The following is a 25,268-nucleotide window of genomic DNA, read 5'->3' on the forward strand; positions in this document are numbered from 1 at the left end:
TTTTAAAGAACATTTTGCATAATCCACCATATTTTTATCCAAAATGCTTTTACCTTTTTACAAGTCCACCATATATGATAGTATGTAGCATCGAGACAATCACATCTCCAGCATTTAGGTTGTAAATTCGGATACATAGAGGCCAGTTTTTTAGGATCTAAATTCCATCTATAAAACATCTTATAAAAGTTTTCTCTCAAATTTTGGGCTTGTGTAAATTTTACATTTCTTACCCAAATCTTTTCCCATTATTGGTTCTTCAAAATTTTGTGCCCACTTTATCATACAGTCTTTAACTAATTCTGTTTCCAAATCCATATATAGTCTCTTTATATGTATTGGACTTTGATCTCTAATTTGTTTTAGTAAATTATCCTCATTTTTCGTAAAACCGATTTTTTGATCTTTTTTCCATCTGGCCTGTAACTGCCCATACTGAAACAATGTTTGAATTGCCTTTTCCTCTTTTAGTACATTCAAGGATTTTAATTGTAATACACCTCTTTCTAAGGTGAGAAGCTGTCTGTATGTAATTACATCCTGTTTTTGTACTATATTTATGTTTTCTTTTGCGTGTCTAGGAATTGCCCACATGGGTATCTTATCATTTATTTTGTATTGATATTTTTTCCAGACCTGCAGTAGAGCATTCCTTAAAATATGACTTTTAAAATTCTTATCTACCTTTTTGTCGTATAGCAGGTAAGCATGCCAACCATATACCAAATCATGCCCTTCGATATTAAGTATTCTATCATCTGTTAAATTAATCCAGTCACTAATTACCGATAAAACGACTGCCTCATAATATAGTTTTAAATTTGGTAATTTCAAACCTCCTCTCTCACGCACATCTTGCATTATTTTTAATTTTATTCTCTTCCCTGCCCATAAAAATTTATTAATGCCCTTCTGCCATTCTAGCAAATTTGCATCTTTTTAAAGTATTAGTATCATTTGAAAAAGAAATAAAAATTTAGGTAGAACATTCATTTTCACTGCTGCTATTCTTCCCAACAAAGATAATTGTAATTTTTCCCAATTTTTCATCTCTGTCTGTATGTTGCACCATAGTGGCTCATAATTACACTTATATGGTTTCCCATTTGAGGTTGAGATATAGACTCCTAGATATTTAACCTTTTTAACTATTTCACATCCTGTCATTCCTTCTAATTCTTCCCTTTGTTTAGTGTTCATATTTTTAACTTTGTTTTCCCTAAATTTATTTTAAATCTGGACACTTGGCCGTATTGATTAATCATATTCATTAAAACCTTACTAGATTCCTAGTTGGGTTAATGTTATAACCAAATCACCCACAAAAGCACGTATTCTATATTCTTGCTGCCTAATCTTGATTCCCTGTAAATCATCTGATCCCCGTATTTTATTCAACAATAATTCCAGAGTTATGATAAACAGTAATGGGGATAGGGGACAACCCTGCTTTGTACCTTTCTCAATTTTAAATAGATCTGTTAAACTTCCATTGACTATAATTTGTGCTGTTTGTTCCTGATATATTGCTTTAATTGATTGTAAAAAGTGCTCTCCTATTTGCATTTTTTGCATTATTTTCAATAAAAATGGCCAATTCACTCGATCAAAGGCTTTCTCGGCATCTAGAAATATATGCGCAGCAGGAATTTGATTATTCTTTCCCAAATATTCCAGTATGTTAACAAATTGTCTTACATTACTTCTCATTTGTCTCCCTTGTATAAAACCTGTTTGATCATTATGAATCAATTGCTGAATAACCAACATTAACCTATTTGCTAGTATTTTAGTAAAAAATTTATAATCTATGTTAAGTAACGATATAGGTCTGTAATTTTTTGGTTGACTAAGATCTTAATCTTCTTTTGGTATCAGAGATATGAAGGCTGTCTTCCAAGATGGGGGTACCTTCCCTTCCATTTGGATCTTATTAAATAGTTCCTTAAGGGGTTCTACCATTTCTAATTGTAGATTTTTGTAATAAGCCGATGTCAGACCATCTGTACCTGGTGCTTTCCCTACCTTTAGCTGTTTAATTACCTGGAGAATTTCCCCCAAAGTTATTGGTTGATTCAATCTCTCCCTCTGCTCGTCTTTAACTATGGGTATTTTTTCTTTATCCAAGTATCTATCTATATCTAAACCTTGTATTTTGTCATTCATGTACAATCCTATGAAAAATTCATGAAAAACCTTCTGAATTTCATCCTGTTGATACACTTCCTTCCCTTTATAATGTAATTTTGATATATTGCGAGATTTCTGTTTCTTCCTAATCAGATATGCTAACCATCTACCAGATTTGTTTGCATTACAAAAAGTATTATGTTTTACATATAGCAAGTTAGTAGCCACCTGGTCTGACATCAGCATATTAAATTGTGCTCTTAATAAAGTAATTGCTTCTTTAATCTTCTTATCTCCTGGGTTTAGTATTAACTCCTGTTCTCTCTTCCTGATTTCTTCCTCTAGTTCGGTTCTCCCCCCCCATTTACGTCTATGTAACCTATTTAAATTTATTAGAACTCCTCGCATATACGCTTTACTTGCGTCCCAGACCATTTCCATAGATGTACCCTTATTCATATTAAAAACAAAATATTCTCTTAACAATTTTTTACATTCATTAATATTTTTCTCATATCTAAATAAGTTTTCACTCAATTTCCAAGTCCTTCTTGCTTGCGTCCCAAATTCCAGCTCCATTCAAACCGGACTATGATCTGATAAAGCTCTGGAACATATCTTCATCTTCTTTACCCTAGAAAGCAAATCACTGGTTGTTAGTATAAAGTCAATCCTAGAAAAGGATTGATGTCTATCGGAGAAAAATGTAAAGTCATATTCTTCTGCATTCCTTTCTCGCCAGATGTCTCTCAGTTCGAAATCATTCATCATATCGAAAAAGGACTTGGGTAGTTTCACTCGCATTTGGATATTTTGCCGGAGACCCTTCTTATCTTTCTTGGTATCCATAACACTGTTCCAGTCACCCATTAATATGCAAGATCTATAGTCCCAATGTACTAACTTAGTATGGAGCGTTTTATAAAATTTATCTTGTTGTTGATTGGGAGCATATATTCCCATTAGAAGTATCTTTTTCCCTTCTAATACCAGTTCCATTGCAATATATCTTCCTTGAGAATCTGCTTCAATTAATTCGGCTTTCATGTTCTTTCTTAAGTAAATAACTATACCATTTTTCTTCTCAGGAGCAGAAGCTACGAAGTGTTGTCCAAGTCTTGTATTAATCAAATATTTCTGGTCAGTTGATCTAATACGAATCTCTTGCAGGCAAATTATGTCATTCTTAAATTGTTTCAAATAATGATTTATTTTCTTCCTTTTCTGTGGGGAGTTTAAACCGTTAAAGTTCCAAGAGATGAACAGTTGTCATCTTTAGCTCCCTGAAGCTTTTTAAGAGCCATCTGGAAATTCTGTAGTTTGGCTTTCGGCCTGGCTCCACACACTGCTTCTGAACTAAAACCTGTGAATTCTTGGACGGTAGTGTGTGTCTGTTGTAAAGCTTGTTGTTTTTTTAACTCTTGTTCCATTCGCCTGGTAATCATGTGGGTTTGTCTTTGCTCCTTCTCTCCTTCTTGTTCTGAGAGAGGAAGTTGGTCCAGCCTTGGTGATCCTTGGGTAGCTTGCTGTCTATCCTGTCCTTCTTGTTCTCTTTCTCTGGGTCCTGGAGGGGGGGGATGTCCAGCCTTCAGCATATTATTATAAAAATCTTGAGCCTTCCATACTGAGTTAAGACGATATCTTTGCTCCTGGTAAGTAACTGCTAGCCCGGCTGGGGCCTCCCATCTGAACTGTAGCTGACGATTTTTGAGCTCATCGACTAAGAAGGTATAGTCTTTCCTCGATCTCAACATTTTGGGTGGTATTTCCTTCAAAACAGTCACCTCCTGACCCCCAATTTGAAGCTTAGTTTTGTAAGACTTTTGCAATATCGAATTCCTCATATCTCTCGTAGCAAAATACACCACAATGTCTCTTGGGAGTTGCTTTTGTCTGGCGAGCCAGGAATTAACACAATGTATCTTATCAATCTGCCAATCAAAAATCCCTCCTGACCGTCCCATCAATTGATCAAAAGCTTCTGAGAAAATCTGCTTCAAATTTTCTTGATTTTTCTCTTTGAGGTCTCTTATCCTTAAGGCAAATTCCATCTGTCTATACTGCAGCATTATAATTTCATTTTCTGCATCACCAACCTTTTGTTGAACCACATCCATTTTCGTTACCAGATTAATATTGGATTCATTAAGATCTTCCAATTTATCTTCGATTCCAGATACATAACCAGATAGGCACTTAAAAGCCTCTAAAATTTTGTCTCTAATTTGCTGGTTCTGAATCTGGACTGAATTCATAAGTTCTTCTGACAATTCCTTATGGGTAGCAGATATCTTTTCCTGTATTTTAATTTCCATTGCAGCTGCATAATTTTTAAGGCCTCAGCTAAGGCCACACTTAGATCTTTTTGCAGTATTTCTCAGGTCAAAGGCTCCCCTGCGGGGGTAGGAGGGGGTTGGGGGGGGAGTAGTGACTGTAATTTAGTTCCGGGAGCAGGTGAATTACCAGCGCTCTTAGAGGCATTTATCTTTTGCTGCTCAGAGGCCATTCCACATTTAATCTTCTTCACCCAATTACTAAATCCAGGCAAGCTGCTTGTCCAGCAATTACTATTTAGTTTAGTAATAAATCACTACTGATTTAATGATCTTTAAATGTTCTGAGCTCCGTAAAAATCTGTGGTATCGGAGCCTGACCCTGCCTATAAAGCTGTTCGGTGCCATTTTCTGTGTATTTCTAGCAAGTAGTTTGTAAGAAGGAATTATTTAAAGAATGGAGTTAAAGTCTTAATACATACAATTAGAAGTTCTCCAGTATCAGCTCTGCTCGTGTTGGAATCAGTAATAAATCAATCCTTGAGCTGAGGGTGGACGTATGCCTTCATTCTACAAAAAAGGCAGGAGAAGTCCTTGACGCAGATAATTCACTATGTTACCGGGCGTCCCCCTCCTTCCACCCCCAGATTTATGTTCTGGGGGTGGGTGGGTAAATGGAGCGCTACCCAAACACAGCTTTCTCACCTCCTTCTCCTATGCCCGGAGAAAAGGTAATCAAACTGTCAACTGTTTAGACAGCTTAATGCAGCCAAGGATCCGGATCTGTTAAAAATAACAACTCCTCTCAGACCACGCCCATCCGGAAGCCCCCGGACCTCACTTTTTAAGGTTAGCCTTAATTCTAAATACTTTGTAGACAGATACACTTTGTCCTCTATATGGAATGTTCTCTGGGACAATCATTTCTTGTCTCCCTAGATTTTCTGACTCTCCATTGCTCTAGTTCATGCTTTCCTCATGTTTCTCCAGGCATTTTGAAGGGAACCTACTCATTCAATGAAGCTTATTTATGAGGATGGTTCCTTAGGGTATTCCATCATGGGCACAAATTCTACCTGTTGCTACCTTAAAAGGGATCAGTTCTGTATTACCATGTTTCCCCTAAAATAAGACTGGGTCTTATTTTTTTGTTTTTGGACCAAAAGGTCCATTAGGTCTTATTTTCATGGATGTCTTATTTTGCAGCCACCTGCCCATTCCCTCCCACCATCTGCTTGCCTGTGATCACAATGGCTTACAGGACTTCCCAGGGCTTGGGAATTTGCTCCATTCTCAAGTGCTTCATAGGCACCCAAACACTTTTTTCCCAGACAAAGAAATGACGGACTGGAAACTTCCCAGTGATTTGCTAGCTCTAGGCTCACTGGTTCAGTCCCCCCATTAGGGACCTGTCGACCTGTTTGAACCAGATTGGGTGGTCCAGTCTTTTTGCTCTAATCCCCAGTTTCAGGACTGTGGTCAGGTTGATCAAGCATCTAGTGCAGCCTGAGTCTATTAGGGCTTGAAAACTCCCCTAGCTTCCTGTTTTGGGGACTGAAAGACACATTGGAAAAATGAAAGGGTGAACTGGTCCTCTCACCATTGGGTCATTTTTGCCCTCATTGTCACTGTTGTCCGGGCATAAAGAAAGGTGTGGACAGTTAAGTTTAAAGTTGCACCATCTGTGCCACAATGAAGAGACAATCAGGAAAACCCCCAGACTGCTACAACCAGTAGCAGAGCTAACAAGGCCATGCGAGGAGATCACAATATAATTTATAGTAGAAGTGCTGAAAAGTGGGGGAAATACGGTGATTTGGACTGTAATAGACTTGTTCTCCACACAGGTACACTTCATACCCTGCAGCAGACTACCCTCAGCTCACCAATTGGCCAAACTGTTCCTGAAGCACATCTACCACCTGCATGGAATACCTCAAAGAATTACCTCAGACAAAGGGGTCCAGTTCATGGCTAAGTTCTGGATGGAGTTCCTGCAGTCCATTGGGTCATCCCAAAGCCTTAGCTCAGCTTTTCACCCAAGCACTGGGGGGGGGGGGCAGAGAGACTGAACTCCATGGTAGTGCAGTTCCTGAGGTGCTACATGAACTATCAGCAGTCCAATTAGGCAGACCTTCTGTCTTTTGCTGAGCTCACGTACAATAATGCTGTTCACAGTAGCACCAGACTAACACCATTCAAAATAGTGAGTAGCATGGACTTCATCCCAATGCTTGAGTATCCAAGGGATCCCCGCTCCTCAGTCAGCTTGACTGATTGGATGTCAATGCTAAAAGCACCCTGGGAGAATGTCAAAAAAGCGCTGGCTAAAGCAGCACATTCCAGGTGGGAGGGAAGATTTACTTCTCCACAAAATATTGAGGTTAAGACTCCCTAGCAAGAAACTGGGGACAAAGTTTATGGGACCATTCCCCATAATAAAGATCATCAACCCAGTCATAGTGCAAGTGAAACTGCCCTGACTGCAAGGGAAGATACACCCAGTATTCCATAGTAGCCTCTTAAAAACTTTGGTCAGATCCACTCTGAGACCACTATCCTGGCAGTTCCTCTGCCTCTTCAAAATCCTGCCTGTACTTCTGGTAGTTCTCAATCCACATACTGCTGGAGCCTAGCTTGTAAGATTTTGAGCATAACTTTACTAGCATGTGAAATGAGTGCAATGGTGCAGTAGTTTGAACATTCTTTGGCATTGCTCTTCTTTGGAATTGGAATGTAAACTGACCATTTCCAATCCTGTGGTCACTGCTGAGTTTTCCAAATTTGCTGGCAAATTGAGTGTAGCACTGTTACTGCATCATCTTTTAAGATTTTGAATAATTCAGCTGGAATACTGTCACCTCCACAAGCTTTGTTGTTGCTCAGATTTCCTAAGATCCATTTGACTTCACATTCTAGGATGTCTGGCTCGAGATCAGTGACCACCCCATCTTCATTATCAGGGACGTTAAGCTTGTTCTTGTATAGTTTTGTGTATAGTGTAATTTTGCCAGCTCTTCTTAATCTCTTCTGCCTCTGTTAGGTTCCTGCCATTTTGGTCCTTTATCATGCCCACTGCATGAAATATCTCCAATTTTCATATCTCCAGTTTTCTTGAAGAGATCTCTGGTCCTCCCTATTCTTTTGTTTTCTTCTATTTCTTTGCACTGTTCATTTAAGAAGGCATTCTGATCTCTTCTCGCTATTCTCTGGAATTCTGCATCCAATTGGGTGTATCTTTTTCTTTCTCCTTTGCCTTTCGCTTCCCTTCTTTCCTCAGCTATTTGCAAAGTTTCCTTAGCCAGCCATTTTCCTTTCTTGCATTTCTTTTTCTTTGAGATGGTTTTAGTTGCTGCCTCTTGTACAATGTTGCAAACCTCTGTCCATAGTTCTTCAGGCATTCTGTCTATCACATCTAATTCCATAAATCTATTTGTCACCTCTACTGTATATTCATCAGGGATATGATTTACTTCATACCTGAGTGGCCTAGTACTTTCCCCTACTTTCTTCAATTTAAGCCTAAATTTTGCAATGAGAAGCTTATGATGTTTACATCCTATTACAGAAGCTGTAATACGGTGTAAACGTCAAACCTTAGCTTTGTATAGGAGCTGTCAGCCTCTACTTTGCCTGCTTGCTATCGTCTGCCATAGAAACGGGGAGGGTGGGGGCTCATGGCATTTGTGGGGGAATAGGTGCTAGAGGAGGTATTGCTTAGGAAGGTTTGTTCTCACCATCTTCTGTGCTTGCTGATGGCTTGTGTTATGATTTGGTCAAGGTCAACTGTCTCTGCATACCAACTGAATGAGGCCCTTCGAAGATATATCCCACATGACAGCTTTTGGAGCTGGAGCAAACGTTTGATATGTACAAGTTCACGCTTTTTCAGATCTTGCTTCATTTTCGTTGTTTTCATTTCATATCCAGTAAAAGTACTTTTCTCTAATCAAATGGAGTTGGGGTTATTCTTTCTTGGATTTTGAATGAGGCATACCTGACAGGAGCATAGGGATTATCTTAGCTTTATATACTGATATATTGTGATTAGTGGTGCTAGGGAGCCTGGGTAACTGTGATTCTTTAATTTGAGTAATAGATTCAAGTGAGCTTTTGGTCTAAGTGTACTCCATTGATGGTTACAAGCCCAAGATCCGGTCTTGGAAAAGTTATGCCAAAATATATGAAGGGGCTAACCTGTTCAATTGGTTCCCCATCTAGTTACCATCTATGCCTCTGGTTATGTTTACCAAACACCATATTTTTTTATTTGGATTTGCTAATAATTAGAGAGTTATCCTAACAGTAGTAGCTAAATCTCTTTAGTAGCTTAGGCAATCCTACTTGTGATAATAGGATCATATCATAAGCATAGAGCAAGATGTTACAATTTCTACAGGATCATTGGTGTGTGCATCCTAGGGTCTTTCATTAATCTTGGACAGTCATTGATGTATAAATTAAATAGTAATCGGGCTAAAATGCACCCTTGCCTTATCCCTTTGCTTGTGTGACTCCTGTTAGTCAGGGCTCCATTAACCCCATACCACACTTTCAAACAAATATTTCTACTGTGTTTCCCTGAAAATACGACATGTCCTGATAATAAAGCCATGCCACATTTTTCGGGTGGGCCTCCCCCAAAAATAAGCCCCCAGAAGACTCAGCTGCAGATCTCCAGAGTTTGGAAGCCGGAGAATAGATTATGCTCAGAGCGCCATGATGACAGTGGCGCCCTGGCCCTCCAGGGAGAGCTGGGCCAGGGCATGGTGAGGCTTGGAGGCACACCACCTGTGGATGGAACAGGCGCTCGCACAACCTCCCTTTCCAGCTAGGCAGGGCGCCATGCACTGACCTAAGGATATCCTGAATGTGCCAAGTCACGGGAGCTGGGGGGAGGGCAGAACACCATGCGGCTTAGTGCCTTTGGGATATCACTGGGTCGGTGAGTGGAAGTCTGCCTGGCTAGAAAGGGGAGTTGCCAGGTGGCTGCTCATGAGTGTGGTCACCTCATGGCAGGTGTGTTGCTCTGTTGCAACAGCACAACACAGTCGTTTGCCTCTGAGGCTGTGCCTGGCTCTTTGGGCACCCGCTTGCAAGAGAACAGCCACCCGGCAACCCCAAAACAATAAGCTTCCCCGATAATAAGGCCCAATCAATATTTTGGTGGTCAAAAGAAAATAAGACCCTCTCTTATTTTTGGGGAAACATGGTACATAGGGCTTTAATTAGGATCACAGGTCTGCAAAAAAAAAAATTTCGAGAGCTGTTTTGGTTATTCCACATAATCTTTATGTTTTTTGATGCACTGAATCCAAAAATGACCTCCATTTTGTCATAGGACATCACGTTTCCTCACAATTTAGGTAACTATGTTAAGTGTTGTGGCTGGGTAGGAGCCTTTGGAACTGCTATCATTGAGTGGTTTCAGGATGCTCCTGGGAGAAGATAACAAGCAGCTGGGGCTCGTTAAGGCTCTCCTCCTGTGGATAAAAGACTGATGGTGCCATGCCTTAGTTGCAGAAGTCAATGTTGTTTGTTTGTTCATGAGTTCAGTTCCGTTCCTGTTCGAGTTAGTGTTCATGATTCAAAGAGGCACTTGGATAAGTGATTTGCTTTCTGTAAACCTGGTTTGCTGTAAGAGTTTTGTTTTTGCATTTGCTGTGTAACTTTTTGCCATAGACTTCATCTACGTTTATTTTGGGCTCGCAGCCAGCTTGAGCCGGGACTGATGAAGATATTTCCGTTGAAGTTCTGTCTGGCTATCATTTGTGAACAAGCAAGGAGGGGGGTCAGAACAGTTATGTAAGACAATATCTCAAAATAAATGGAAACAGACTTATAAAATTAAAGTTTTATTACAATATTTTCATGAAAATCCTTTTTTGAACTGAAATGAGCTCACCTACAAACACTAAACTCAATTCTTCTTCCTTGTGAGGCTCCTCTTAGTGCATTTACGCTTGTGAGTAGCATCTGGAATGTCTCTCTGAAGCATCCAACAGTAGTCTGCCATCATTGTAATGCTCCATTTTCCCTGGTATCTCCTTTCCATCTCTTTAATGTCTTGGTGGAATCATTCACCTTGTTCCTCACTCACAGCTCCCAAATTTTCAGGAAAGTAGTCAAGGTGGGACTGGAGGAAATGCACTTTCAAACTCATCAGGCAACCTAAAGCTTGAAATGCTTTCAGCATTCTTCCGATGATCTTTTTGTAGTGAGGATCTTTTTATTGCCTAAAAATTTCTGTATGACTTCTTTAAATGCAATCCACACTTCTTTTTGAGGATCCATCATGGTATTGACAAACTCTTGATCAACTATAAGCCTTCTAATGTCTGGTCCGATGAACACATCTTCCTTCAATTTTGCCTCCGACAGGCATGGAAACTTGGTGACCAAGTATTTGAAGCATTCTCCATCTCTTGGAAGTGATTTTACGAATTGCTTCATCAATCCCAATTTTATGTGGAGAGGTGGTAGAAGAACTTTATGGGAAGGTACCAAAGTTTCTCGGAGGACATTTTTTTCACTGACTGTTAGCATCCTCGGCTGCCAACTCTTCTTGGTCCAGTGATTTTGTCGGTCTCGACTGTCCCATAGACACAGAAAACAAGGGTATTTGGTATACCCAGCTTGTTGCCCGAGCAGCATGCACAAGACCTTCAAGTCCCCACACACTTGCCAACCATGGTTTTCATATTTAAGTTTACGAAGAACCAGTTCCAAGTTCTCGTAGGTTTCCTTCAAGTGTACGGAATGACCTACAGGTATGGAAGCGTAAAAACCGTTGTGGAGTAAAACTGCTTTGAGACTTCTTTTTGAAGAATCTATAAAAAGACACCATTGCTCTGAATCATATTGGATTTTAAATTGACCCATCAGACCTCACCTCCGGCCCTTTGGAATGAACTCCCCACGGAGATCCGGACCCTCACCTCTCTCCAGGCCTTCCGGAAAGCCGTCAAAACCTGGCTGTGCCGGCAGGCCTGGGGTTGATGAGTTCCCCTCCCCTCTCGACTGGTATGGCTGTGTGATTTTCATGCATTTTAATTATGTGTACTGTTGTTTATGTTCCCTTTCCCCCCTGAGTTGTTCGCTGCCCTGAGTCCCTCGTGGAGAAGGGCGGCATACAAATAAACCAGAAATCAAAATCAAATCAAATCAAACCTTTGACATCGATGCAATAAACCAACTTGTCTTCCTCGGTGAAGTAAAGAACGAACTCTTTTCACGATGTCTGAACCATGAAGATGATGCTCCTGGCAACAATAAATTCCTGCTTTTCAGCCTTGATCTGAGTAAGATTCAAGTCTCTTACCAAATCATTCATCTCTCGAAATATTATCTCGCTTGCAGATAAAATAAATTCACAAGCTAAAGCGCTTTCGAAATATTCGAAATAATATACAGTATCCCTAGCCTAATGATTAATATTGATTATGTGATTTGTAATCCAATGCTATCCATATCTTGCCTGCATTAATGGGTTTGAATAGGATGGGATGGAAATAAGAAGCATCAGGAACACATGATATCATTATGGTTTACAGTTTACATCTCTTGAGGTAGTAACTTTCACCCTCAAAAAAGCAATTTTAATTTATATGCATCTAATTCACAAAAGCATGGGTTCACTCACCAGATGTGATGCTTTTCATCTACTTTGGCTTGATCTGAAACCATTTGTTATGACATGTTTAATACTCTTTTATCCTTTGATGTTAGATTATTTGCTGCCATCGGCTTCTCCCTTGTTACCTGACTGCTTCAGTGCTCAATCAGTTGTATGGAGATGCCAATTCCATTAATAACCTGAGCACAATGCAGACAGATTATGGAAAATTGGAGAAGTGAAGGAAATTATATTTAACCCTGTCCAGCTGCCATACTATTTCCAGAGAACAGCATAGCCGAAAAGATTAACTGAACTGTGTGATCAAAATACTTGTGGCTATGCTCATTACCTACCTAAAAACCGAACCGTGCATGCATTTATTACATGTATACAATAAAGTTACATGCATACAATAAAGAAGACCTTGGAGTCAACAGTTATTCAACAAATAACAACAGCATAGTAATAATTTTTATAGAAGAACCTACTGATTGCCTACATTAGGTAATGACTATGATCTAACAATTTAAAAAAAAATTCCACTAGAACAAAGTGTCAGTGCTTAACTGCAAACAATGTCTAACCCTTATACAATCATGCATTACGTAAGACAATTTGTTTAAACTTTTAAAAACTTATAAATACAGTCAACAAATCATTCTAGTAAGCACTGGAATGAAAAAAATAATCTGCAGAGTGAACTGTAGATTAAAATGTTTTTTTAACAAGTAAACACAGCTTAAATAAATTCCTTATGCCCTTCATTAAACATAGATGCAGTGCCTATTTGCCTACATTATTAGTGTAAAATGCAGGAGTGGATGTTTGTCTTGATACTGAATACAGTAAAATGAAATAGATTTTAGACATCCTCCACATTTCTTCCATTCATTTTCTGATAGATTCTATAATGCATTCCACATTGCAATGAACAAGGACATACATTCAATTTCATAGCTACAAGATTGTTGGCATGTAGGTACAAAGATAGGCAGGGAAATGATTGAAGCCTGGGAAACAGGCCGGTGGTGGGATTCAATTTATTTTACCACCGGTTCTGTGGGTGTGGCTTGGTGGTCAGTGGGTGGGCATAATTGGGTGGTCATCTGAGTGGGTAAGTGTGGCCAACTCAATGTCACTCCCAACCAGTCACCTGACACACATCCCACCACACCTACCCAGGTATTGTGGCTACCTTTTCTGTGAGAAATGGGTCATGGGATTGGGTTGGCATGGCCAACTTGCTTGGTCTCACCCTTAGGAAATTTCTCCTTAGTCCAACTCACAATAAAACAGCACAATAAAATAGCACTGTTCCAATATTTAGAATAGACTAGAATAACAGAGTTGGGAAGGACCTTGGAGGTCTTCTAGTCCAACTCCCTGCTTAGGCAGGAAACCCTACATCACTTCAGACAAATGATTGTCCAATCTCTTGTTGCAGCATTTACAACTTTTGGATCTAGTTTCCAAAGCATCAAAAAGCACAACAAAAAACAGTGGATGGAAACTAACCAAAGTCCATACCAAGTGGCTGGCCACTGGGGAACTGTACCAAGCAGAGTAGAGCTTCAAATGCTGAACCTTGTCCCAAGAATCAGTAAGGGATCATCCAGTGAACTTGACCAGGGAGTCAATGACCATAGTCCTCAAGTGGAGGGCAAAGGGACTGCTAGATCTGGATGACTCTGGGGACTGAAAGTACCAAACAGTGGTTCATAGCCCCAGAGGGATTACCAGAGAGGTTCAATAGACTGAGCCTTGGAAGCCTGGAGCAGTCATGTCGGCCTGAGTGCATGAGGATGCTTCTGAGCCAGTGGACCCTGACAATCCCTCTCCAGTAGGTACAGATTGTCACTTCAATAACCTGGGCAGTTATCCCCACCACCATCTTAATTAGTGCAGTCCTGTCCAGGACCGCAGTGGAGTTCACCAAAGGTGCTAATGAGTTGCTAGTCTGCCTCAATAGCCCCAACTTCCACTGGGTTGGCAGATACCTCCCAGTTGGGCTTACTATCCTGGACACTGCTGCTTTCAAGTCCAATGGATCTCAGCCCTGGTGCCACCACTGTACCCAGCAGCACCTTTGGCAGCACCTCCAGCCCACCCTGCTCCCCTGCCTGCTGCCATCTTCAACAGGGATCTAGATAAGCTGGCATGCTTCCTAAACTTTCATGGTTCAAGCTGATGTCAGTAATGTGGCCATTACAGCAATCCTCCTTCAAAGGAACATATGGGGTAACCTGCAACTCTGTGCATAAAACTCCAAAAAATTGTCAGAAACCACTTGTGCAGCCAGGGGGGGGAAGCCATAACCCCCCCCCCCCAGTACTGCTCCAACAAGTGGCAGATCCATCTCAAACCTGGGAAGAGATTGCCATGGACTTCATCATAAAACTCCTTGATAGTGGGTGAAATGCTGCCATTTGGACCATAATAGATGTGTTCTTAAAACAAGCCCTCTTCATAGCCTGCCCCGGTCTCCTGTCCACAAATAAGCTGACCAAGTTGTTTGTAAAACACATCTATAGCCTGCATGGGGTTCCACGCAGGATCATTTCTGATATGGGAGTCCAATGCACCACCAAGTTCTGGAGGGAATTCATAAAGTCCATTGCATCCTTGTAGGGGCTTAGCTTGGCATTTCACCTGAGTACCAATGAGGTCTCAGAGAGAGCGAATGGAATGCTAGAGCAATACTTGAAGTGCTATGTCAACTACCAACAAACAAATTGTGCGGAGTTGCTGCTGTTTGCTGAAATGGCTTACAACAACACAGTGCGTTTTAGCACCAGGTTGACCTCTTTCCAAGTCACCAGAGGTGTGGAGTTCATCCCCATGCCTGAACTCCCTAGGGAGCCACCTTCATCCATGTCATTGGCTGAATGGATGGAGTTCCTGAAGAAAGTGTGGGAGAATACTAAGCAAGCCCTTCGAGAAGCAGCAAAAACCCATAAAGTGCAAGCCAACAAGTGCCTTTCCAAATGGAAAGTTAAGTTTACCTCTCAATGAAGTATTTGAAGCTAAAGCTCCCTTGCAAGAAGTTAGGGCCCAAGTTTATTGGGCCTTTTCTGATAGTGAAAGTGATTAATTGTGTTACCGTGCAGCTTAAGCTCCCTCCTGCTGGGGAAAGTGCATCCAATCTTTAACAGTAGGTTGTTAAAGCCAGCAGTAGGCTTCCAGCTCAGGCCAGTAGATCAGGCAGTCCCAAAACCAATTGTAGTACAGGGAGAGACTCACCATGTCTCTGTTGAGGTCAAACAGATTTTAGATTCAAGATTGTACAAGGGGAGGTTGCACTGTTTAGTACAATGGAAAGGATATCCACTGTCAGAAGCTATTTGGGTCAAGAGTTGGGATGTGAAAGCTGATAAATTGATTAAGCAATTTCATGAGAAATACCCCCAGAAGCCTAAAGGACCTCCAGGGGGAGATCTGGGGGGCTAGATTGAATCCTAAGTAACCTCTTTGTGATTTTTCTTTTTCCCTTGCAGGAAGTTCTTTTTCCTTAAGGGGAGCCGTCAACTATGAAGCTAGTTTGATCAAGGCCATTTTGGGGGCTTCAGTGCTACCACAATGGTACTGAGCGATAGGGTGGGGGGGGAATAGAGATAACTGGGGTTTTGTAGCCAAAATAGTTTTGCCTGTTTGGGAAAGGGGGGAAACTTTTAATTAGGTGAAAATTGCTGAAACCTTTAGAGTTGGTTTTCACTGGCCTGTGCCAATAGATATTCCCAATAAACCTGTTATTTGAGGAAACTACTTTCCTTGGAGTTCTGCTTCTTATGAGTGTATTACTTGGAACCCTGCGAGATTGCTCGCTTCGTGGATTAAGAAAGGACTCAATTCCCAGACCCATCCAGGAAGTATGGAAATTAATAAATATGGATATATATTATTGAAATAAAATGATACAGTAATGTTTCTTTTTGATGATCAATTGATCATGTTTTAACATCACCACCCCCAGATTCAGATGATGTTATACAGCTTAGTTTTGATTTGAAATATCTTTAGTGGTGGCATTTGATCAATATTTACAACAATTAGTTTACTTGTAAATCATTTGCCAAGTTGGGTTAGTTCATCCACATTCATTATTTTCCAAACTATGTAATTATTCATGCTGCAAAATGAGTAGGTGTTTTCTTTAAAGGTCACAATTTATCAGCTCTTAAAGTTATTATCCTCCTGTTTGCTTAATGCTCTATACTAAAAAGCATGGATGCAATACTAAGTTTCTTAGTTGCTTTAAATGACTACTTTAGAAGACATGCAAGACCTCTATGACTTACCAGGACATTTAAAAACTAGATCAGCTGAAATTTCAACATTTCCCCCTGTAATGACTCCTCTCCTAACTTAAGAAAGTAAAGATTCTTGAAACGGATTATTTCAAAAGGAACCTTTAATTAAGCAGGATGGAAACATTAAAGGCAAAGCAGCATCTGAAATCCTTTAGGCAATGCAAGTGGGATTAAATTGATAATGACCCCTCCCCTTTGTCAGAATGCAGATTCTGGCCAATACACAAGTGTGAAGATGTTTCCTTAACTCTTTTGCCCTGAGAGTCGAATAAAACACACGTCCCCATGGCTATCTCTAGTTAGACATTAAAGTAAGATATCCCACATGGCCATCATAAACATCCCTCCAGAGGTGCTGGGACCTCCAATCTTCTGATGACAGGAAGCCACTTGTAAAAGTTGTAAATCTCAGTTGGTACAGGTACTGCTAGTGATTTAACTCCGAGGCCCCCCTCCTTCTAATTGAATGGGAATATCACATAAGGGATCTGACACCTTCACTTGCCATTTTGAATTGAATATAAGAGGATCAGGTATGTTAACCTAATAGTAATTATAGTGTCAATCAATCATATACCAAACAACAATAAGATATGGTTTTCCTTGAAAATAACAAAAACCTGTGAGGCTCTGATGCCCCTTTTGGAAAATTTTGAACAAATGTTCTATTTTGTTATTTATTTTATTTCCCATTTTGTTCTGCATAGCATTTGTCTTCTATTGTTTTTCGGTCACTGAGAATATTTGCATCACAATGGACTCTGTCTTGCTTAAGGATTCATCTGTTTCTGTTGCTGCTGCTGTTAATCTCCCAACTATTTTCTGCAGGATGTCACATATTAATTATCTCAGTTAATTGTAAAGTCAAGATATTTCCACAAGTGACAAATACATATCTGGGATTAGCAAGATTGGCCTAATAAAATTTATTGCCAGAAGGAGTAGCTAAGGGCAGCTATTGTTAAAGTTAAAGTGTTTGGTACAGTACCCAAAAGATCAGATTATTCTCTGTGTAAAACAAGGTAGCAGGATTTTTTTATTTCCAGGTGGTAAGATATTCATACTAAAATTCATTTAAATCTTTTACAATGTCTGTGTATCATGATATTCAAGATTTTTCCCATGCGTTACTGCTTTAGTCTGCATAATTAAAAAAAATAGCCATGTGGGCTAAGGCTAGAAAACGAAGAAATTTTCAGAAACTGAATGACATTTCTTTTATAACTGTTTTGAGCACTGCCTCTTAGCAAAAAATGAGAACTAGAACCCCCCCCCCCAAAAGAAGTAAAAGAACAATGAACGCGTATCGTTATCTCCTAATAGTTATCAGTACAGGTAGTCCTCAATGTACAACCACAATAGAGCCCAAAAGTTCTGTTGCTAAGTGAAACATTTAAGTGAGTTTTGCCCCATGTTACAACCTTTCCTTCCACAGTTGTTAAGTGAATCACTGTAGTTGTTAAGTTAGTAACATGGCTTTAAGTGACTCTGGCTTCCCCAGTGACTTCACTTGTAAGAAGGTTGCAAAAAGTGATCATACGACCCCAGGACACTCAAACCATCTTAAATATGAATCAATTGCCAAGCATCTGAATTTTGATCACATGACCATGAAGATGCCACAGTGGTCATAAGTGTGAAAAACAATCCACTTTTTTCAGTGCTGTTGTAACTTTGAACAGTCACTAAATAAACTGTTACAAGTTGAGGACTACCTATATGCTTCTTTAGAGATATTAAGCACTATTAACCCTAATGGACTGGTTCCTACAGAATCTCATCTTCTGTCTAATTTACATTTACATTTAGCCAGGCTATATAATTTGGGCTACAAAAAACTAGATCCGTGATGGTGAACATATGGCATGTGTGCCCAAAGTCATGTCACCCAGCATGCCTTGCCTGTTTGTCTTCCAGGTTTCTGGTACACATGCACGTGCGATAATGAGTTGTTGTTCACGCTCACAGCAGTGCCAAAAAACAGTGTGTGCATGTGCACCAGAACCCAGTAGTTTGGCTTTTCTGGAGTATGGTCCCTTCGTGTGTGTGCAGCAGTGCTGAAAACCAACCTGCGCATGCACGCCAGCCAACTAATCGCCAGGCACGAATGCACGCTAGAACCCAGAAGTTCAGCTTTTCTGGAGCATGGCCCTGATGAGCATGCGCACATGTGACGTTTCCACAAGTGCCGAAAAGATTCGCCAACGCTAATCTAGATAATCAAAGTATTCTTTACCTAGAAGATATATAGACAAATAATTCCATTTACTGAAACTCTAATCTAATTAATACAGTACATTCACTCTGACACATTACTTTTGAAAGGTTTTCAAATGGCTTTTCTTATTTTATATGTTATCATAGATGAAAGAGAATTCTTATCATCTGGTTCAAATTAGAAGTCACAACAATGTTCTTCTCCCCCACATCCCCCCAAAATAGAATGTCTAGATTTGAACAATCTGTATATAAAACTGCTTATCATAGAAGCAGTCATCATGCTGTATAGCTTACTACCTTTTAGGGAAGAAAAAGTAACTGCTGAGCAGAAGCACTACATAGCCAAATTTGGAGTCCTTTGGTTGAGAAGAAAGAATGCAGCGTAAAATATTTTGCGCATCTTCATAGACAAAGAAAAAAAGTTAGATCAGATTAAAACAAGATAGCAGCACAGTAGGATGGACAGTGAGCAGAATAGGCTAGGAGTCATCCCCCCGTCTCCCCAGTATTTTCCAAGACTTTTTCAGCTATGGAACACTGGTGTTTATGAGCAACATTTGACGTGTGAAAACTACATATTTCTGCATGAAAAAATCCAAACACTAACCATCCCCAACGTAGATTGTTTGAAATGTAACAGAAATTTGGTATACTTACTAAGGACAAATAACATTCTGAAAAATATTTGTTGCTATTGTTATTGTTCTTTGCAGGAAAGTAAAATACAGATTTCCTGTTTTTAATGCTAATAACAACCACAAGTGGAATTAAGGTTACCATATAATTTAAAATTTACTTTAAATGATAATCATTGTCATTGTCATGTTTATCCATTTTTTTTAAAGGCAAAAGCAGTTTTGGCAAAGGTGGGGTATCCCGGATTTATAATGAATGATACATATATTATAGAAGGCATCAAAACTGTAAGTTTCATTTTATTATTTTCAATTATTACTTGTTGCAGTTATTGTTATAAATGCCAAATGTATATATGCTCATATGCTCATTCACCATGTAGAATGTTCAAGATTTAACCAGAGCAAAGTGTATTACAAATATAATTTACACAGTGCTAAATAGTGCTAAATCCAATCATCCTCCCATTATGCACCTTCTCTCTCTTATGCAGCCTAACTTCCTTACCTCATTTTTGTCTCCGCCCTTATTATTTACTCATAAGCTTTTTGGCAGTATAATAAGCATTTAGTGAATTGGATGGTGGCTCTCTCCCTTCTTAGGCACTTCAAAGAATGACTAGAGAAATGATAAAGCCCATCTGTCCAGTGAGGCCTTGTTGACACAATTGTATTACTTTTCAAAAGAAGTTCCTGACTTTGGGATTTGATTTAAAATAAAATAACTATTTTGCTACATTCATATTTGGTACACCCTGGAAATAAGGAAATATTTATCTTCTCATAGACCAGAATGAGAGGGGTGGGGAAAGAGATATGTTCTGACCTAGGTTTCCTGGTACAGTAAAAAGCACAGGCTTATTCCCAAAACCCTCTTTTTATTTCAAAGGCTGTGAATTATGTTCATTCACAGCCCGTAATGAGTCAAAAATAGTTTGCAAAGAGTCCGACAAAAATCTGCCAAAGTCCTTCAGAATAAGGCTGATAAGCACCCATCTTTAGCTTCCTTGAAATGCTGCCAAAGACCTAATTGGTAATTAGCGTGGCAATGCCACATGGAGCAAAGAGTCAAAACGGAGCTTCAGAATGTAAACCAACCAGCATGAACAAAGTTGCTTCCTGAAATAGCTTGTTACAGACTGATAAACAGTATGGTAGTTTCCACCAAGGTCCTCTGATCCATCAGGAAAATACTCAAAGGTGATTGGTTAAGGCGTCTGACAGCTCCCTACAAAAGGGCTGCTGCCAGATAGAGACTTTGTTGGATTGTACATAGTGTTGACTAATAAAGAGCTGTTGTTACTGTTAGCCTGAGTCTGCCTCATCCATTCACCCGATCTAACACTGGTGAGGAGGATGGGATTGGAAGGCAACTAGGCACAAAAAGAGCTGACTGGCAACCCAGCAACACAATCCAGCCTGGAGCTAAACACGGCATCAAGTGACCATCTTTAAGTGGCATGTTCAAATCTGCCTTGACTAAATCAAGATGACTATGCACACCCCATCAGCTTTGTACGACCCAGCCACCGAGCACTGGGACTCGTATATGATGAGGTTTGATGAGCCATGTTCCTGAGCTAATGTGGCCAGATTCGACACCGCCAAGGGCCTATCTGAGCCAACACCGGTACAGTCAGTGGCTTGGTCAGTGCTTCAACAGATGCTGAGGACACACTATGCTCTCAAACCATCTAAATATGTTCGGAGGCACGAATTCAACCTCGATATCCAGAAGGAAGGTGAAACAATCAACCAATATGTTGCTGCACTTCGTAAGGCCACAGCATATTGCGAGTTTTGCAATCTCGATGAACTGCTACTAGAGAGAATCATTTGCAAGGTGCGAGACAGCAACCTGCAGTGAAAGTTGCTGGCAAAGACCAACCTTACACTGCAAATGTCATTAGACGAGGTCAGAGCAACAGAGTCCTCGACCAAGTCAAAGGAAATGCTCCAGAGAAAAAACAGCCCCAAGAGCAAGCGCAGAGCAGCCAAAGTGCATTATGAGACTACAGAGCGAGACCTCTCTGACAGTGAAGATGAGGTCTACCACATGCGCAGAGAGAAGCAGAGAATGGGGTGAAAAATTGAACTCTGTTCCTCCCCTTGCGCCGGCTGTGAAGGAAATCATCAGCAATCTGCCTGCTGTTTCCGAGATGCCATTTGCCAATGCTGCGATCACAGAGGGCACATTGCAAGAGCCTGCAGGAACAAGTTTCCAACTCCAACACCACGGAAAACCCAGGCTCCGCAGGCTGCAAGGCCACATCCACCCCGGCGAGAGCAATGGAAGCTGCAGCAGAGGGCAGAGAACACAGATGCTGAAGACACATTCCAAACAATCATTGGGCAAGCAAGCACCCTGCAGAACAAGAAGTGCAGATCTCCATCCTCCTTGAAGAGTCTCCATGCAGCATGGAGATAGATACCGGCTCATCACTGACCATCATGTCCTGGGTCACACTGAAAAAGGCTGCCCCTAATCTATGGAAGCACAAGGTGAGGGTTCCAGAGATATGCCTAAGGGACTACCAGGGGAACCAAATCCCCATTTTGGGTCAAAGGACCTTCTGAGTGCAATTTTTAAAATTTGACGGGTTGCTTCCTGTTACTGTGGTTGGTGGAGCCCTGCAGAGTCTCCTAGGCTTAGACTGGTTTGAATCTCTGGGCTTGGGGGTGACCGGCATCAACGCCATTAAAGACGACAGCACCGAAGAGATAATGAGAGAGTTTGAGGACATCTTTGGCACTAGACAAGTATGTAGGAACCCCAATTTCATTTAATTTGGACCCCAACGTTGCCCCCATTAGATTAAAGCCTCGGAGGCTTTTGCCCTCCACCCAGAAATTGACCTTGAATTGGACAAACTAATTGGCCAGGGGATTCTGGAGCCAGTTGATCACACACACTGGGAGACCCCTATAGTGACCCCAGTCAAGCCTGATGGGTCTGTCTGCATCTGTGCAGACTATAAATGCACCTTAAATAAGGCCCTACAACAGAGTGCTTATCCAGTGCCCATTGTCCAGCATTTACTTCAATCCCTTGGCCCGGGAAAAGTATTTGCTAAATTAGATATGTGCAGGCATACCAGCAATTGCCTGTAGATGGTACCACAGTGGAGGCCCAAACCATTGTGCGGCATAGGGGTGCATTTAAATGCACCCGGCTACAATTTGGAGTTAGTATGGCCCCTGGACTGTTCCAAAGTGTCATGTAATGGCTTTTGCAGGAGATACCAGGAGTTGTCCCCTATTTTGATGACATCTTGGTATCGGCTGCAAATAAGGAGCAACTTTTTAAAAGATTACGAACAGTTTTGACCAGAATTAGCGAAAAGGGTCTCTGTTTAAAAAGAGAAAAATGCCAAATTGATTTTCTAAGGGTTGAATTTCTGGGATATTTGATTGACAGCTACAGAATTCACCCAACAAATAAAAACATTAAAGCTATCCAGGAAGCCCACACACCTCCAATTAGACCAGGGTGCAGGCATTCCTTGGACTTCTCAATTTTTATAGTGTCTTTCTTAAACAGAAAGCTACTGTTGCTGAGCCCTTGCATCAGCTCCTTGGCAAGAATGCCAGATGGACCTGGGGAAAGGCCAAGGCCACAGCTTTTGCCACAGTTAAGATACTGCTGTCAGTGGACATGTTCCTGGTCCAATATAACCAGACTTTGTCCCTTGTCCTGACTTGCGATGCCTCTCCTTTCAGCATTGGCACGGTCCTCAGCCACCGCATGCTCAATGGAACCAAAGCCCCCATCGCTAGTAAGTAACTCAAGGACCCTGTCAGTGGCCAAGCGCAACTACAGCCAGCTGGACCGTGAAGCTTTGGCTGCAGTTGCTGGGGTAAAACGGTTCCACAAGTATTTGTATGGCCGGGATTTTGAGGTCATCACAGACTTTCCTGGGGCTCTTGGCTGGAGCTCTTGGCTGGGGACCAACTGAGTGAAGCGGCTCCAGAAACTCCAGCCGTGCTCTGTGGAAAGTTCCAGGAGCTTCAACCAGGTGAAGCCAGAGAGACCACAGGTCCATCTGACCTGACCCAAGATTCCAGTGCAAACTGAACTGCGCAGGTCAGAGCGAGTCACCAGAAAACCCACTTACTTGCGTGAGTACGTAACCAGCTGGATCAGCCCAACTAAGAGGGGAGGGGTGTTACATACTGATAAACAGTATGATAGTTTCCACCAAGGTCCTCTGATTAGTTAAGATGTCTGACAGCTCCCTATAAAAGGGCTGCTGCCAGACAGAGTCTTTGCTGGATTGTACATAGTGTTGACTAATAAAGAACTCTTGTTACTGTTAGCCTGAGTCTGCCTCATCCATTCACCCGATCTAACAAAGCTCATGTGTCTTTGCTTCTCCTTTATGTCCTATGAGAGGGGCCAATCACCTCCAAGCTTTACTCCTGAATCATCCCTTTTGTCTTAACTGTTCTTGCCTTCTGGGAACTCTGTGCCTGCACGCACTGGGAATAGGCTCCCTCTGTTCCTCTGCCTTGCTGATGTCCAACTCTGGAGGTTCCAGAGGCAGCACATAACTCCCAGATGGCCCTGGCCGCCCTCTCTGCCTCCGATGCAGAGCCCTCATCTGAGCCTTCCCCAGAGTCCAGGAGTAGCCCATGTTCCTCCCCAACCTCCTCACTGTCCGACTCTGCTGCCAGCTCCGCAGGCCACCGGTGGACCACAACAGGAGAAAGGAAGGGAGGGAGGGAGAGGAAGAAAGAGATTGTGTTATAAATCAAACCAAATGTAATAATTTCAGGATATATTTAATATTATACCTAAATTAATTCTCACTAGAAGTAAAGGAGTAATAACTTCTAAGAGCTTCATTTATGTATGTTGCTGTGTATATTTCTTGAGTTCCACTTAATTGTTTACATTATTTACATGGCATCTTTTGTTAAGCAACATTACCTCTCAGGAGAACCAAATGTTTTTAATTGAAACAAACAATGCTGAATAGGTAACCTAAGATGTTTTTACTCTTCAAAGAGAAGCCTGCTTGCCTGTCTATACCAGATTTTAAATTGTAGGCCTTCAACTCTTAGGTTTTCTAATCAACGGGCTTTTCAATTATATTTTTTCCTAGCCTTGAGAGTCAGAGAGGCATGCTCTAAAGAATGGTTCCATCCAGTTGGAGTATCACTGGTGTTATCCTAAGCCATTTTTTTACTTTACTGAAGGGGAGGTTTTGGGTGCATCTGGAAGTTCAAGATGCATCTTCTTCTCCTTCCTTCTGTATTGTGGGAAATTGGTGGTCACTGTGGACTACTTTCCATTTCTAATTCTTCATAAAAAGGAACTGACAAAATTTTCCCCCTTTCAAATATATCTATGTTCTTTTTCTCATTGTTACAAATACAAATATTCCATCCTAGCTCTTTCATCACATTAGCCTGCTTGCTAGTTTGTTAGACTGAGTTGCTGATAGCATATGTGGTGCTGTATTTACTACTGGAGCCTGTCTGGTACCAGGTTTCTTGTTTCTTCCCAGCTCTATTTCTCATATCCAGCAGAACAAATATAAATAAACAATGCAGGTAACTTTATTAAAAACCTCTTGTTTAACATACAACAGATTAAAAGAATTGGAAGGGACCTTGTAGGTCATCTAGTCTAACTCCTGCCCAAGCAGGACTCCCTACACCATTTCTGACAAATGGCAGTCCAATCTCTTCTTGAAAGCCTCCAGTGATGAAGCTCCCACAACCTCCGAAGGCAAGCTGTTCCATTTATTGATTGTTCTCACTGTCAGAAAATTTCTCCTTATTTCTAGCTTGAATCTCTCCTTGATCAGTTTCCATCCATTACTCCTTGTCTGGCCTTCAGGTGCCTTGAAAAATAGCTTGATCCCTTCCTCTCTGTGGCAGCCCCACAAATATTACAACAGTACTATCATGTCTCCTCTGGTCCTTCTCTTCACTAGACTAGCCATGCCCAGTTCCTGCAACCATTCATAATATGTTTTAACCTCCATTCCCCTAATCATCCTGGTTGCTCTTCTCTGCACTCTTTCTAGAGTATCAACATTCTTTTTATAGTGCAGTGATTAAAACTGGATGCAGTACT

General features: G+C 40.9%; 1 protein-coding gene across 1 annotated transcript in view; it reads left to right on the top strand.

Moving 5' to 3' along the window:
- The window catches only part of PHEX (phosphate regulating endopeptidase X-linked), a 172,251-nt gene that overhangs the window by 91,160 nt on the left and 55,823 nt on the right, over positions 1 to 25,268 (top strand). The window contains exon 13 of the mRNA XM_087726489.1: positions 19,394 to 19,471. Within this exon, the coding sequence (XP_087582615.1) occupies positions 19,394 to 19,471 (78 nt within the window). The remainder of the gene's footprint in view (positions 1 to 19,393; positions 19,472 to 25,268) is intronic.

This window comes from Thamnophis sirtalis, unplaced genomic scaffold (genome assembly GCF_051295495.1).
Source record: "Thamnophis sirtalis isolate CommonGarterSnake01/CBP01778 unplaced genomic scaffold, rThaSir2_p1.2 scaffold_12, whole genome shotgun sequence".
NCBI lineage: Eukaryota > Metazoa > Chordata > Lepidosauria > Squamata > Natricidae > Thamnophis > Thamnophis sirtalis.